This window comes from Girardinichthys multiradiatus, chromosome 21 (assembly GCF_021462225.1).
Source record: "Girardinichthys multiradiatus isolate DD_20200921_A chromosome 21, DD_fGirMul_XY1, whole genome shotgun sequence".
Lineage (NCBI taxonomy): Eukaryota > Metazoa > Chordata > Actinopteri > Cyprinodontiformes > Goodeidae > Girardinichthys > Girardinichthys multiradiatus.
In genome coordinates this window covers 19,787,127-19,803,559 of record NC_061813.1, presented here as the reverse complement: position 1 = coordinate 19,803,559, position 16,433 = coordinate 19,787,127, and the positions used below count along the sequence as shown (strand labels likewise).

At 41.0% G+C, this 16,433-nt stretch overlaps 1 protein-coding gene across 1 annotated transcript; it reads left to right on the top strand.

The window, feature by feature from the left end:
* Positions 1 to 661: 661 nt before the first annotated feature.
* bmi1a (bmi1 polycomb ring finger oncogene 1a) lies at positions 662 to 16,433 on the top strand. The gene is given in 18 exon segments (XM_047350581.1): positions 662 to 847; positions 1,504 to 1,615; positions 4,130 to 4,212; positions 4,215 to 4,314; positions 4,829 to 4,889; positions 4,981 to 5,037; positions 5,135 to 5,188; positions 5,587 to 5,642; positions 9,773 to 10,096; positions 10,924 to 11,072; positions 11,177 to 11,273; positions 11,532 to 11,587; positions 12,096 to 12,143; positions 12,245 to 12,353; positions 12,940 to 12,979; positions 13,229 to 13,327; positions 13,458 to 13,538; positions 15,215 to 16,433. Coding segments are annotated over 18 exon segments (2,040 nt in total). The 5' UTR covers positions 662 to 708; the 3' UTR covers positions 15,590 to 16,433.

Genomic DNA, 16,433 nt, shown 5'->3' with positions numbered 1-16,433 from the left:
TAGATAACCCGTTTGGATTTTTTATTTTGCATCCCATTTTCACAACAAAAGTATCCAAAAACAAAAGTCAATCCCAGGGGAAATATCTAAACACACACACATAAAATGACTTCTTCACAGACGTAAACATACATAACCGACCTGCCGGTAGCTTCACATCAACAACCTGATAGTTTAGACCTTTCCTCCAGCTGGTGCCGGTCCACACTGAACTGGATCCAGGCAACCAAGCTCATGAGTCGAAGATTTGAATAAGATGTCGGGATCATATCTCTGATTTCTAAATAATATGAATAGAACAGCGAATGTTTTTAAGACTGAGACAGGACATGATGTGTGAAAGCCATCTCAGTAATACAGCTCACCAGGCGTGGAATATCACAAGAACATACAGCTGCACTTAAACGCATTGTGTGTTTTGACTGCGAGTGAGCATTATAACTTCAGCATCTGAGTGACTTATCTCCAGAACCCCTTTGGAAACCACCTGTTGTGTTCATATATCTGGTGCTGAGCGTATATAAACACACCATATATGATCTGAGTCAGCCACCAGAACCACTGACTTGGTCCAGAGCTGCGGCTGCTGACAGCCTCTGTGATTTATGGATGTTTCCCACTCCACTCCCCTCTCTCACCCCCGTGTCTTTGCTTTCCTCTCCACGCGCTGGATCAGCTGATCCGTCACGTGGCTCGTCCTTTTGCAAGATGGAGTTGAGCGAGTCTGTGCAGAAGGGGTTGCAGCTCCTGGCCGATCAGTCTGCCGTGGACCACAGCAGCTTTCAGGTGCTGCTGGATGTCTCCTTCCGGAGTCTGCTCTCATCCCGGGCCGACCCCACAGTCCTCGGTGAGCCGATGTCTCTCCCCGCCACCGCCGCTTTTGTCTCCGCTGCTTCTTCCGGTTTCTCTCTGTTTAGACTCGACGTTTGCGGGTTTGACGGCACTAGCACCCTGGATTTTCCACGTTCGTGTAAAACATCTTCCGTGGGGCGAACTAGGGCTGCAGAAAGGCGCTCTTTTAGTGCTTTAAAGTGATTTTTCGGGTTTTATCACAAGCAAGCGGCCGCACTAAACACCTTTAGCGTCTAAACTGCCACCTGGGCTACTTAACACATCAGAAGGATTATATTAGAGTTTTTCTGTCCCAGTTTGGGCAATCTGATGATGCACACACTTTTAATGCGCTCATTTTCTGTTGATGGGCTTTTATTTTCGAATAAAATCTGCAAATTTGCACCAGAATTGATCCTTAACGTGATGTCCAAAGCAGTTTAGGAAAAGAAACGTTCACCAGACAAACAAACAAAGGACACCCCCCTCCACTCCCCAACCCAGCCCTCCCGGCTGATGCAGCTGAGGGGTCCATTCACATGCAAATCGTCATTGATTTCCATTCTGCGCGTCAATCTGGGAGAACCCGAGGAGAGGCTATGGATGGCATTTGCACCAATCTATTGGTACTTCCAACGTGCATAATCTCGCTCACTGTGATTATGGTTTCAGATCAGGCTGAGCTGAAGCACATTGACAGGATCCAACTGAAGCAGATCCACGCAGCTGTGACCACCTTCATTCTGGAAGCGGTCAAACACAACGCCGACAAGTCCACGATGAGGTATGGCAACACCAGACACTTGAGGGTTTCCTGCAGCCTAAAACATGGAAATCTGAAGATCTGGTGGATTGCTTAAAGTATTCTGATATGGCATCTGGCACCATGAAACTCTCCGGGTCTGCAGCAGCAGTGAATGCAGAATGTTACTTTCCCATCCTAGACATGTTCTTGCTCAAAGGGAGCTGCAAAAGAAAGATATTCAGAGCAAGTCAGTGGAGTTGTCTGCTCACACTGTTTCACTGCATGCTGTTTGAGAGAAGTAGCAGTAGAAATCCGACCGAAGCAATTCAATTTGCAAACTACAGCAAGCGGGTGGAAATGTGCTGATGTTACGTTAAAGGTGGATCAGTGATGACCTTGTTTGGTTTTCTTTGAATTTTACTCAAAATGTAGCCCTTTTACAAACTGTCTTTTTGTGTTTTATCATTTCAAAAGTCTGACATTTAGAGTGTCCAAAATGAACTGATAAGCAGATGCCTGTCATGCCTGTGAGGCAGCATTAAGCTATGAAAACTTCAGAACTGAAGTATTTCTTATAGCGATGCACCAATAAAATGGCCAATTTCCATCGATCGACTTTGGTTAATGGAAGGCAGGTGAAGCACTGGAAAACAAATCTGTTTTCTACCAATTCGTTAATTTCATCAAAACTAAGAACTCTTATTATTTTCAAACATTAACAGCAGATCCTTTTGATGAATTTCCAAATCAATCAAGAAACCTGCAGCACTTAATTACTTACTTTTCTAATTATATGTTATAGCACATAAAAAAATTAAAAATAGCCAAAATTGAATCAATCTCAAATAAAATCTGACATTCGTACTGATAAAGACTGATCTGTGCATGTCTGATTTCCTCCATTTGTTATGGTTTTCATATTCTAAAACTAGACACTCAGTTTAGTCAGATGTTGTGTTTCATGACCCCCCGCCCCAACATTTTCACTTAGTAGAGTGAAAATGATCACAGTGTCTTTGGGTTTCATTTGTATTCTCACGTCCTGCACAAACTATATGGAACTATTCTGCAGAAATGACAAAGATCTTTCTGTGCCAAGTAGTCTCTGTTTGAATAAGGAGGGAACTGCACAGACGTGTTAGACCTGTGTGTCGATGGGTTTTGTGTACATAAAAAAACAACAAAAAAAACACATTTCACTGAATCTTAGAAAAAAGGGAAATAGAAGGCAGTATTCTGATTTAAGAGACACATTATTGTATGCTCTTTTAGTGGAAGTACACCATCTCACTCAACTGACAAGACTTTTTCTGCAAGTGCCTTATGAGATTTTAACACCAGAAAATACAGGAATGCCTGAAAACCAAGAAGCTGTTTGTTGGCATGCGTTTTTGAGATGGACCCGAAATAAGACACTGTTTGACTGAAAAACACAAAATGCTCTGGGGCATACAGCACATTAGGCACGGGTCTTTATGAGATCCTCTCTGCATGATAACCTTGAGAAAAAGGATTTCACAGTATTAACAGAAAAAAGTCTAACAAAAAGGGATAACACCATTTTAATTGCTGTAAAAAAGCACCAGATTTTCTTACTCCTGGTAAATTACATTAACATACTGATCGTTGCATTTATGATAATACATCATATAATAATGATTGAGCTGATTTTTTAAAATTTATTTTAATATGTTGGATAATTTTGATGGGGGGCGCTTCTTTGTTTTTAACATCATGACTTTCTGTTTTTTGGTACTGTTTTTTTTTTTTTCCCGAGCAACCAAATTTCTCTCTCGTGGAAGCAATGGAAATGTGTAGAAGCCTTCTTTTAGCCACCTGTCTGGCAGTGCGCAGCAACAGTTGGGGGAGGAGCAGCATTACATACCACTTAAGAAGACTCAGGCACTTTCTCTCTGTCATCTCATTAAAAGGACTTTAAACCAGGATGCTAGGACATTTTTGAAAACAGAATATTTACCCTGGAACCGATAACCGACCCCCATGCCCACCGCAGATAAAGATAAATTCCAGTTTTCCAGTCGGATTCGAATAAAAAAAAACATTTCTACAGGATGCTTTAATATCCATCTGTCCAACATGGTGATTTCTTCATGAGAAAATGCATTACTGGACATCAACTCATCCCTGACAACATAAACTTCCCTTGTTTGTTAAAAAAGTTATGATTCAAACTGGTCCACGTTTACAACACAAACACGGCCCCATTTTCACAAGAGTGAGGAGATTGGTGATGTTTGTGTGTTTTCATCTATGCACATTTACGTTAAGAAGGCACATGTTGAAGTTTCTCCAAAGGACAAGATGAAAGGACTGCAAGCAGATCTTTGAGGAAACACGACCCCTTTTTTCAGTTTCAGGAAAATGGCCAAGAAAAGGATGACGTGGGTCATTTAGATGGTGTTCTTAAGATAAGATAGACTTTATTGATGGAGAAAATGTTCTTAAAATGTTCTGTGGAACCTTTTTTAAAGAAAGAATTGTATATTAAAAATAAAAAACAAAGATGTAAAGTCAAGTGTTTTCTTCTTGCAGCTCTTGCCTTGAGGAGCTCACATTCAGCACAGAAAGAACAGAAATATTCTTCAGCACATATCAGGTCAGATCATGTTGATCTCATTAAATAATGATGTTTTGTGACTGTCTTGTGTGGCTGGTAAACCAGGCTTTGTTTTTCTTTTACAGAAACATAAAAAAGACGTAGAGTGTCTGTTAAGCAGGTATGGAGAAAAATGTTAGGCGTTGAGATTTTATTGCTGAACTTAATAAAGTTTGGATTTTTGTGGCAGAGAAATATAAACTTAACATTTTTTTTGTGGAGATGAAGAAAAATGACTGGACATGTATAAAGATCAGGGCTAAAATGCTATTTTTTTGTTTCTGCATTTGCATACTGGTCTGAACTGCTTTTTGTTGCATAGTTTGGACAGTGGGACCTCTGGGGTCAATTGCTGAACCCACCATTGCCCCCAATAACAACTCCCTCAACCCCCTGCAGACTTTTTTTATATGAATAATATCTGCTATGAACATGTATTTAAAATATTGGAGGATGAATCAAGAAATTGCTCAATAATATTATTTGATTGTCTCTTTTCTATCTATTTATTCTTATGTGGTCACCCAATTTTTAAACCTTTCTGGAAGCTCCCCTTGGCAGTTTGGATGAGTTTATGACTCTTTTATTATGTGACGCATTAAAGTGTGCACAAGTTGCTTTTTTCCTCTTTCTAGCATTGGGAGACATCCAGCTCAAGTCAACGACGTTTCATGGCGTCTACAGTACCACATGAAGGTACAGACACATGCGCCAGAACCTATGACCCAGCAGCCGTGGCTGCACTATTTATTTTGTGAGTCTAATAGTGTTGTTTCCCCCCCATCAGAACGGGCAGCTGGATAAGACCAACGAGCCTTTCTACCTAATATCACTGAACACTGAGGTAATTGCTCTCCTTCTGATTTCATGCTGCTGCTTCTGCATGAGTGCACAAAAAAAGCTATGTTGGCTTTGGTTTTTTTTTTTTTTTTTCTGGTCAGAATGAAGGGTCATCGGAGGATATCAACTTTACCTGCACAACGGAGCAGCTGCAGGTAAAAAGGAAACGGGTGGATTGGGTGATAAAGGAAATCCTTCTGTTTCCATCGCAACTGAAGAGTTTAATTAGCAATAAATAAATAAATAAATAAATAAAATACATCTAATCAAAAGGCATGTTTCTAATGAGATAATTGTTTGTCCTGTTTATTACGTTAGGGGGTTTCAAGCTGAAAAAGATATTTAAAATGCTTGTAGAACACAAGTAAAAGCTGGCGATAATGTAGAAAATATTTGCTGGTTAACTAGAAACTGAGAAAGTGGTGGAGAGGAGCTGAGCTAAATCAAATTTAAATCTTCTTATTGGTCTTTTCGGGCTTATGAGGAATATTTGCCGCTTATCTCTGCTGTCCTATTTGTGCTGGAAGTGATCCGTGTTTTGCTCTTTTTCCAGGATCTGGTGGCAAAGTTGAAAGACGCTGCTAAGAGTGTGGAGAAAGCCAGTCAGATGTGACCCCTTGCAGCTGCAACAATTTCACCAACGTTTTCTTTCTTTCTTTTCTAAATGTATTAGCTCCTATTTTGTACATGGGTCTAAGTATTGAGATGCACGGTTGAAAATAAAATCTGAAGTTTAAACAAATAAAGTGTTCTTTCACTCGTTTTAAACCTTGAAATAATCTCAAAGAAATCCCTGTCATCCGACATGTCCTGATGCATCGGTATTAATATGGAGCTCCGATTTTGATATAAGTAGTAGCCTATATATATAAATAAAATATTTTAAATTGTTGTTAGATGTCATCCAACTAGATCCTTGGAGCCAAAACCTTCCCGATTAATTGCCTGGAATTTCATCCCTTTTCTTCGAGTTTGCCTCCAGCTGGAGCTGCACGGCGGCTCCCGGATTCCTAATGTTCAGGACTCCAGGTTCACCCATTGAACGCTGTTGCGCATTATTTTGAGCTTATGGCAAAGGTTTGACGCCATTTGTTAGTGCGTGGGTCTTAGAGGAGAGCTTTTAATAAAGCAGCTGCCTTCTGCCACAGCAGTCTGCATGAGGGCAGACGCCTGTGCTTGCGGTTATTTTTAACATCAGAGAGACGAGGGCTCACCATAAAGAATCCGCCCGCATATTATTACTCCCCCGCGGCTCTCGCGCCAAAAAGTGCGTCAATGTGGATTGGGTCTTATCTGGAGTGATATGTTCTGGAAGGAAAAACACCCCGACAGCAAATTTCTCTGCGCCTTTAAGCAACCACCTGGTGTCATTTCGGGCGCAAATTGCAGCGTCTGGCGTGGTTTCGCTTTGAAAAAAAAAAAAACGCGATTATGTGCACACCTTTGGGTTTATGTTTGTGTCACCACCCACGGGATTTGGGGGAAACGTGCGTACACCGACAGTAATTCCTAGGCACCCTTAAGCAAAGAGACCACGTGACCAAAGCGGGGCGGTCGAACTACAAGCCATTTTGGGGACGGTGTCAGTTTCCACGGAGCACACGCACACACAGAGAGAGTGAGTGCTGCGTTTCAGCTCTAGAGGCGAAGCGGATATTTTGGAGGCAAAGTTATCAGTGCCGAAGTAGAGGGCTGTCGGAACCGAAGCCGCGGGATCTGGATCTGTTGGATTGGTATACGAACGGCGCAGGAGAAAACGAGGAGTTTTGCTTTCCCCCCCTTTTCTTCTTGGCGCATCTGAAATGCGCTGCGCTCCGCCGTGCGCTCTCCGCCACTGACAGCGTCTGCAGCCCTGCTTCAAGATGGCGGCTCGGCTTCTATTCATTTTCTGCTGATCTGCCTCCCAACTTTCATTGTCTCCGCCGCGTCGAGAGCCGCCGATCGCCAGCCGAGACTCCAGGTTTGTCTCCTCCCGTCTCGTCTCTAACTAACAGCGGTAAAAGGCTACGTCTATGCGGTGTGCTTTTGTGTTTTTCCACCTTCTCTCTCTCTCTCTGTCCCTCCGCGCTGAACCGATCCAGCGGTGGATGTGGAGCTTTATCACCGACGTGGAGCTCAGTGTGTCTCTGCGCACTACTTTTCGTGCCTCTCTTCCTGCAAAAACACGTCCCCGCTCGGCTATAAAAACCAATTATTACTCAAACTGGACCATGGAGGTATGGCACAGAGCTCGGTTATCTGCCTCGAAAGGCTGATCTCGGTTTGGGTTTGCTTTGCGTCGTTTGGATTTATGTAAAGTGGAAGAGCTGAAGCGAACCAGGCTGGGTCGGCTGAGATGGCAGCGGCAGCAAGTGCTTCAAACGCTCCGTGTGGGTTCAGATTTCCACGCAGGGGCTTCATTTTATAGAGATGGAGTGGTTGAAGGGTTCCGAACCGGGTCCTGTTCGACATTTTTGTGAATATGACCCAGTGTGGGATTTTTTAACTTAACATGGATGCTCCCGGAAACGTACCATGGAGGCGAAAGCGTTTAATTTGTTCCCTAATTATTTGATTACTGATGACTAATAAATAGTTGATCATTTAAAAAGCAAGAAGTATGTTTGAGTTTTAACTGTTGTGTGGCTGTTTTGTTTGGAATGGATGGTTGGGGCTTTAATATATTTAAAAAAACCAAAGGGCGACACGTCGGGGTGGATACAAAGAGATGTGAGTCCAAAGCAGCCAGAAGCGTCTATTAAATTTACACGAATTGTAGCCAGAACAGGACGTTTTATGTCATTGACTTGCAATAATTCCACCTTTCATGCAGCTTGAATGCCTGCACAGTGTCTTATACAGCAGGCTACACTGACATGTCAGGGTTGGCTCTCTGATGAGGAGGTAAAATGATCAGTTTTCATTATAAAAACTTTAATGAGATAAAATCAGCGCATTTTCACATTGTTGTGGTTTTTTTTCTTCAGGTTACCAGCCTTTAGATAAACGCAGCTTAACAATGATTTGATACTTAAAAACGGTCGCCATTTGTTTTGTTGCATTTTTCATCTCTTTACATATCCTTACTCGGAGTGGATAAAACAAGATTTAGTTTTTCTGCCGCTTTTGCGAATTTTATTTGGGTTATTTGTATGATTATTTAAAGGTTGAATTGTTGGTAAGCGGAGAATACCTTGCAAGAGTTTCTGGTGTCGTTTCAGGACGAATGAGAAGCATCTCTTTGGGTAACTGCAGCAACTTTTGGAAGTCCAGTTTTGTGCAGCTTTATTGACGTTATTTAAAAGAAGAAATCGCTGTTTAGAATAAACTCATTCAAACCGGAACGGTGGATACAACATGAGGGCTGTTCTTCCTGCTGATCCTCTGTGCGTTGCTCATATATACAAGAATCAATGTTTTGGGATCGACATGAAGTTGTGTAATAAACGGGAGCAAATAGCACAACTCCCACAGCACAGCGAGGGTAGAACAGTTGTCAAAACAGGCGACCGATTAATGGCGCAACAAGCTCCCCTTTGCATATATGCGGACCTTATGTGCGGCATCTTTTGGAGCGGAGACGCTGTCCACACTTGCCCGATCAGGGGTCTGGTCAGCCTCAGAGGCGGTTTAACATATGGGAGGTCAGCCGTGGAGTCAGGCATCGTGGTGCTGATGGTGGACAAGACTTTGAGTTAAATCCAACACTTCCTCAGGAGACTGCAGCCTTGGCTTTGTACTCTTAATGACAACTGTTAATTTTCAAATAACAGCAACTAAGGAATTACTGTTGCTACATAGTTCACCTTTTTATTGTTGTTTGCCTCTAATCCAGCATAAAGGTCCCTCTTGATGGTATAACATCTAAACAGTCTGAACGCCGGCCTAAGGTATAAGCAAACTGAGCTGCTGTTTAGGGCCCCCATGACAGCAAAGGGGCCACAAGAGTCCTTGGATTCCCACAAAGTATATGTCATACCTTGTCATGTCATTTAGTTATTTACTGCTTGTAGTGGATCCGTAATGAGCCGACTTATAAATGCATTCCATAAATAAAAAAACTATATTTTAAATTGTTTAATTGGAATTAATATAGCATCTATATTTGCTTAAGATTTGATTTGTTATGGCTGTAGAGTTGGAATTTGTGCTATTACTGTAATTTAATATGTTCTGTTGCTTCTGTCTGTACTGACATCCCACTTCAAGCATTCTCAAACTGTTTGCAAATAAATAGCAACCAGCTATGTGTAATTTTCTCTTAGTGCCAACTGATGCTATTGTAAAACCGTCAAATAAGGGGATTCATCGTTTAATGTATAGTTATATGCACACTGAGCAAAAAAATAAAAAGGGTGGTGGTGTGGTGGCTGTGTTGCCCCTAAATCAAATTCTGTTAAGGGCTGAATTGAACCTTGGGTCGGCCCTGCCTGAAAAAGGGATACACTTTCCCTAAAACTTGCTTCTGTGAAGTTCAGTGTTAATAAAAACAAATATAGCCAGGCTGTGGGAGGCTTTGGCTCTGACCCAGAATAAATGCAGCCTGTGTTCCAGTCTGCGGGTTTAACTTCGGTGCAGCCAGCCGCTGCTGCCTGGCCATGTTGCTGCTGCACCGTGCTTATTATCTCACACACGCTATGAGGAACAACACCGCTGCTCAAAGCGAAGTCGTTCACCGGCCGGGACACCGTAGCCTATCGCTCATTATAGTCCAAAAAGCTGCGGGTTTATGCGGGGCTTCATGTGCCCCCTCTCTCTAGTAGGAAACCCCGCAGCCCCGCCGAACCGATACGAGCTTCTCTTTTTTCCCCCTCTACAAAATGGCAGCCGTGCTGTCGGCAGCCTGGCAGTCCAGCGGCGGAGGGGACAGAGAGACTCTCGGTCCCTCCTTCCTCTTCCTTCCCGCTCAGCTTCACCGGCAGCTCGCCGACTTGTTGTTTTGGTTCGACATCCAGTCTGGTTCTGGTCACTGGCGAGCCGCCACGCGGGCTCAAAGCACAGGGAGTTGCCATAGAAACGGTCAGGTTCCCCCTCCACCCGCTCGCAGCCTGTGTGGCACACCTGACGCAACGAGCGGGAGCCTGGTATCATCTCCCCCCGGTTCACCCTCACTCAGACGGACTTGGAGCCGCTGAAATCTCCCTGTCTTCTGTAAACGATGCTCTCATTTATACATTCCCGCGTGTTTGCTGCGTTTGAGGTTCGGCTACTCGATTGTCCCGATTTATTTCCGGTGAGAAACAATCACGCATGTAGGTATAACTTCTTCTGCTTTGCGTTGAGCTGTTTAAAGTAAAATTCCAGTCGCTTAAAAAAAAAAAAATACCAAAAGCATAGTTGAAATAAACTATCTGGTTGCTGCGTCATTTCCAAAAAATGTAATCACCCGAACCTTTGGATCCTGTGGACCTGTGCTGTTGCTTTCTTGTTAAAACGGGGCAGCTTTAGATGACGGCAGTGACGCAACCCATCAATCTCTCCGTCATCTGAGTGATTTATGATATTTTACTGTCCCCCAGCCGGCTGGATGCCATCCCACCGCCTATCAATCTGCCACAGAAAACCTCTCCTTTCGGTTATTTCTGAATTAGCATAAGAGGTGATGTTGATTTAACACAGTCAAGCAAACAGCAACATTTTCCCATGCATATGGTTCAGCCTGCATGGAGCATCATGCTTTTCAGTATAATCTTTCAGTTAAAACATGCATTACTTTGCTGTAATGTTTTTAGCATCACAAGGCGAGCTTATATTGTGAAGTGGCTCTGGAAAACATGTTTTTTAATAAATAAAACTTTTATATTGTAGTTATTAATATAGCTATTGTTGCTCCCCAAATGGTCCACCTTTCTACTCATAATGCACAGCAGTCATTGTGACACATTCTCTCGTTTCTCTGCTCCCCATGCAGGATTTTTCTGTTTTGTTTTTTGCAAAGTTCTGCCAACATGCATCGGACCACCAGGATAAAGATCACTGAGCTCAACCCTCACCTCATATGCGTCCTCTGTGGAGGATACTTCATAGACGCCACCACCATCATCGAATGCCTCCACTCGTGTAAGCAGCACGGAAGCTTTAATGCAGTGTTTGTCCAGATTTAGCACTCAGGAAATCCTTTCTGATGCCATCATTTTACTGACAGATGTTTTCTCTGTTTGCAGTCTGCAAAATGTGCATTGTGCGTTACCTGGAAACCAGCAAATATTGTCCCATCTGTGATGTACAAGTGCATAAAACCAAACCCTTGCTCAACATTAGGTGAGAATGTAACATTTTGAAGTCGTTTTCCTTGGCAAGCCAAGCTCCTGGTTGTGTCGTTTTATATTTATCGTAAATGGAAAAAGTACTTTTCTTTGTGTTTGTTTGTAAGTCTACCTACCTTTGTAGAGATGAATCAGCCATTTATCATCATATGTGCTTTAAAAGCTGTAATGTATCTGCTCATCCAACATGTTCAACCTGCTTTGTCAGTATTTTGTGCTTGAGTATAACAGGAGTTTCTCATTCTCTCTGCAGATCTGACAAAACTTTACAGGATATTGTGTACAAACTGGTCCCGGGCCTCTTCAAAAGTAAGAGGTTAATCTATAGAAATGGGGGCATGTGAACAGTTTAGATACATCTATCAAGATTTAGATGGTATCCAGTATGGATTATGTTTTTGAAATGATCTATTTCAGGATGTCCAAGTCGAGTTTTTCGTGGAGGTTTTCCAAGTTCAGTGCTGTGGTGAAATGAGAAGTTATCAGGGTGTCCTTTTTGTTTCTGATGTCTCGTAAAACGCTGTTAGTAAAGCAAATTCCCCCAAATTAACCATTCCACGTCCAACTTGTTTGAATGGTTGCTTTTTTTTTGGGGGGGGGGGGGGGGGGTTATTATTATTTTATTATTTTTACAGTGTAAATAGAAAAAACCCCAACTAATCCCACATGTCATCATATTTTGCTGTCTTTCCCAGTGAAATCAAAGTAGAAAAAACACACGTCTGTAACCCTCTCTGGGAGCATTTTGTTTCTTTTTGTTGAGTTTGTGCTGGTGGGAAATAAATCTGTACTGACTTGTCTTTCTGAATTCCTGCAGATGAAATGAAGAGGAGGAGAGACTTTTATGCAGAGCACCCTGTAGATGGTGAGTCAAAGATCCAGCCTTCATATTTACGTTAATGCTTCTCCTTATTTTTCCTCTCTAACATAACCGGTGCGTGGGGTTTTGTTTTTCTTCTCCCGAAGCTTCTAACGGTTCACATGAGGATCGTGGAGAGGTGGCCGACGAGGATAAGAGAATTATCACAGATGACGAGATCATCAGTCTCTCCATCGAGTTCTTTGATCAGACCAGGTGAGCTTTCGGTTTGAAAGTACATGGGAGGGACTTTTATGTGGGTATGATTATTTAATTCAGTTACAACATTGTTGTCATTGTTTCAAAACCTAGTCTTTGTTAAAAGGCTTGAAAATATTACATTTACACTGATAATTACTTGTTAAGTATTTGGTGTTCCTGGGAAAAAAAAAACATTATACTTGTTGGACATAAAACTTATTGTACTTTAATGTTTAATATATACTTACATACATTAAGCACATACATGGCTTTCTTTATTTAAAATGTAAACAATTAATGTATGGTTCACTAATTTATCCCATATTTTAGACTAACACCCACCTAAACATCAGGAGATAAGCTTTTCCAGTATGTCTCCCTTAAAGAGGCTTTCAGGTTTTCCATCGGAAATTATATAAACATTAGAGCAAAATCATAACTATTAGGTCTTTTTCTTTTAACATTTTTAAAATCAAGAAAAAAAAATCAGGTTTGGGGAGAATAAAATGGTAGAAAAAATCAGATTGTGTAAAGCTTTGTATGTTGACTAATTTAAGCTTCAATAAAAATGTAACTGCATTGTGTTTGTGTCTGTTTTAAGGTTGGTCGGTGGAGTGGAAGACAAGCAGACAAAAGATCAGGTATAACACTGACTGACTGATTTCACCACCTCTCTTCACAGAATCTAAAACACGAAATAATAATGAAAGCCTGCTACGTTTTAAAAGGAGCAGCCATGTTCTTCCTGCAATGCAAATATCCTTGTCCTTTTTTAAGGTGGACCAACCAAACGGTTCCCTCTATCAAGAGATTTTTTAATCCTCCATGCACGTAAAAATGTTGTCCACAAAATGCAAGGTCTGTGTTAATAATCCTATATGGATGTGCAGGTGGCTAACAAGAGGTACCTGCAGTGTCCAGCCGCCATGACAGTCATGCATCTGAGGAAGTTTTTGCGCAGCAAGATGGACATCCCAAACACATATCAGGTCTTTATTATTACATTTATTTTTCCTATTTAGGCTGATGCTTTCAGATAAATACAAACAAATTGCAAAGTTATTGTACTGAGTTTCTTTTTGTGTTAAATATGTTTACATATATTTTTGTTTAAAACAGGTTGAAGTCATGTATGAAGACGAGCCTCTCAAAGATTACTACACATTAATGGATATAGCGTATATCTACACTTGGAGAAGGGTAAGATGTCTCCTTGGACGTCCTGTGGACAAGTGATGTCAACGATTAGTCCTAAAATCTTCAGTAAATGTTCTCATTCTGATGTATAAAATCCAATCTATTCAAGCAGTTTTACATTTTTAAATAAATTTAGCCATAATCCCATCCAATGGAATAAACCCATTGAATTTTAACATTATTTATTACAGTTGTATAAATTTAAAAAAATTACAAACTATAAACTATTCCTTTTTAATAGCAAATGTTTTATAGAAGAGATTATAATTTAATAGGTCTGGTCTTGAAATTCTACATTTTAATTAGAGGGTATTTTGCTAATCATTAGGCTGAGCCTGGAAAAATAGTTTTGTTTAAGGATTTTCCTTAAAACCAGCCTTGGTGGAATCTAGAAAAATGTAGAAAAGTGTCTAGACTTTCCTTCTCTATTATCTAAAAGATAGCAAATTGAAATTTCTGAAAATAAAGGCTTGTTAGATTTTTTTTTAGTTAGATAAGGACAGGTTACAACTTGAGTTTATTCCATCTCCTTTATTATATTGGTTTCTGAGTTACCGTCAGATAAGTAAACCCTAATAAACGAATCTTTAAGTTTACTTTTTAAACGGAACGTAAGGTTCTTGAACTGGGTTTGGTTCAGATGCCATGAAAACCATTAAAATGTTGTATTTATTTCTTTTATTTTGTGTCCTGAAAATATCACTGAAAACAAACTAGTATTTAGTTATTCTGTATTTATTCTTTAATAATCATTTCCGGGTTTTCAAGTAGTTTAGATTTTACTCAGCATTTTTTTAAGATGCCAAAAAACAACAAAGGAAAAAAAACAAATTGTGAAATAGCCCTTTTTACCTCAGGGGCCTGCATCAGCACTGTGTTGTTTCCAAAAACCAACCAGGCAAATGTTTTCTAATCAAAGGTTCAACGAGAGGAAAACATTTCTGAAAAAGACTCTAGAAAAATACATTTTGAAACGGATTTATTTGTAGGAAAATTGTAGTCTACATTTACATGTCTTTATTTTATTAGTATTTTTCTACATGCACAGTGAGCAGATCGTTAGGAATTGTTGATTTTTACTCATATTTGGCAAGTTTAAGGTTATATCATTATAAATATTTAGAATAGAACTGGCTAAAGGATTCCAGAAATTAATAACATGTTATGTTGTGGGCTTTTTTTGAGAGTTTTAGTCATTTAACGCCATACATGAAGGAGGTTTGGCATTCTGTCTCTTTTTAAGCTTTGTGGTCTTCCATTTAATGCATTTTAAAAAGCCAAAAAAATACAAGGTAAAACCTTTTCGATCTTGATGAGTAGGGAAAATTTGGCATATACAAAAAATATTCAAAATGTGCCAGAAAGTAGTGCAGTTACACAAATCATACCTCTAGACATATTTAAATAAAGTGTTGGTTTGGCTCTGCAGAGGGATTTAAAATGTGCATCTGATCTAACATTTAAATCTGGGAGGAATTTTAGAAAATATTTTAACCGTCTGCTGACAGCCATGTTTGAACATGCAGGTTTGATAAGTGGTTCTGAAGTTTTATTAAAAAGGAGAAAATATAGTTTCCAGTAGCCTATATATGAGCTAACTCTTGTAACGATGTTTGGGTGCAAAATGCACAAGTTTTTGTTATTTTTACATTCTATTTTCTCTTGAACCCTCCTCACAGAACGGACCCTTACCCCTGAAGTACCGGGTCCGACCCAACTGTAAGAAAATGAAGGTGAGCCACGCTCAGCAGGAGGGTCAGAACAGCGCCAGCAGGTCCGGTCCGGAGAGCGACTCAGCCAGCGACAAAGCAGGGAGTCCCGCCGGGGCTCCGTCCACCTCCTCGTCGCTGCCGAGCCCCGGAACCCCCGCGCAGTCCCCGCACCCTCAGCTCCCGCACGGCCCCAGCAACAACAGAAGCAGCACCGTGAACGGGAGTTCGGCCGACGTCTCAGCCGCTACAGGAGCTCAGACCCCGAACCGGCCCTTCACCCAGTTCGGCGGCGGCAAGCCGCGGAAGGTTTCCCTGAACGGCTCGGCGACTTCATCCGGATGACGCGGGGCTCCGGAGCCGACCTGCCAACGCCAGACTCCCGCTCAGCTCCTACGGTTTTCATGCCAACGTAGATCCACTGTGTAGACAATGTCCCCTCTCTCTTTCCGTCTCCATTTGTCGTTCTGAATATTATGGCATCATTTGTAAGTTTAAACGTAGTGGAATCAGACATTTCAAAAAAAAAAAAAAAGGAAAAGAGATGGGAAATTTAGTCTGAAAGGAAAATAATGGAGGGAGCTAAAAGAAGAAAGTTGGATAATGTGTGTCCCCCTTTAAAAGCTACATCTTTATTTTACAGGAGTGACTGAAGGTGACATTTAGGTTTTTTTTATTTTTTTTTTATGTCTCTTCAATTTAAAAGTGTTTCTCATAATTATTTCATGTGTGTTGGGATATTTTGAAGCACAGTTACACACGCATGCACATTGTGACTCTATTCTGTTCTGAAAGAGGCTTCAGGGTTCGGCTATGTCCGGCCCGTTTCTAGGGTTTTTGGAAGTGTTCGGGGTATCAAGAGTTTGTCCAACGGGAAGCTTCAATGGGAGAAAAATTAAAGCATTTCTGCCTTTTACTGGAAAAAAAAAACCTTCCTTGTAGCTGAACTGTTGACCCTTCACGTCTTTTAAAGCTTTCCGCGTGTAAATAGAGACAAAGTGCATATTTAATCAGCCATGATGTTATTCTCTTACTGCCCTTTGTTCAAGAGGAAGGACTTGGCTTCATTTCATGACAATTGTTTTCATGTCTCTGTTTTCCGTATTTGTATCGCTCAATTGTATGAACAACTTACCGTATTGTTACTGTTGCACAGTATAAAACATCTAAATAAAACATTTTACACTTA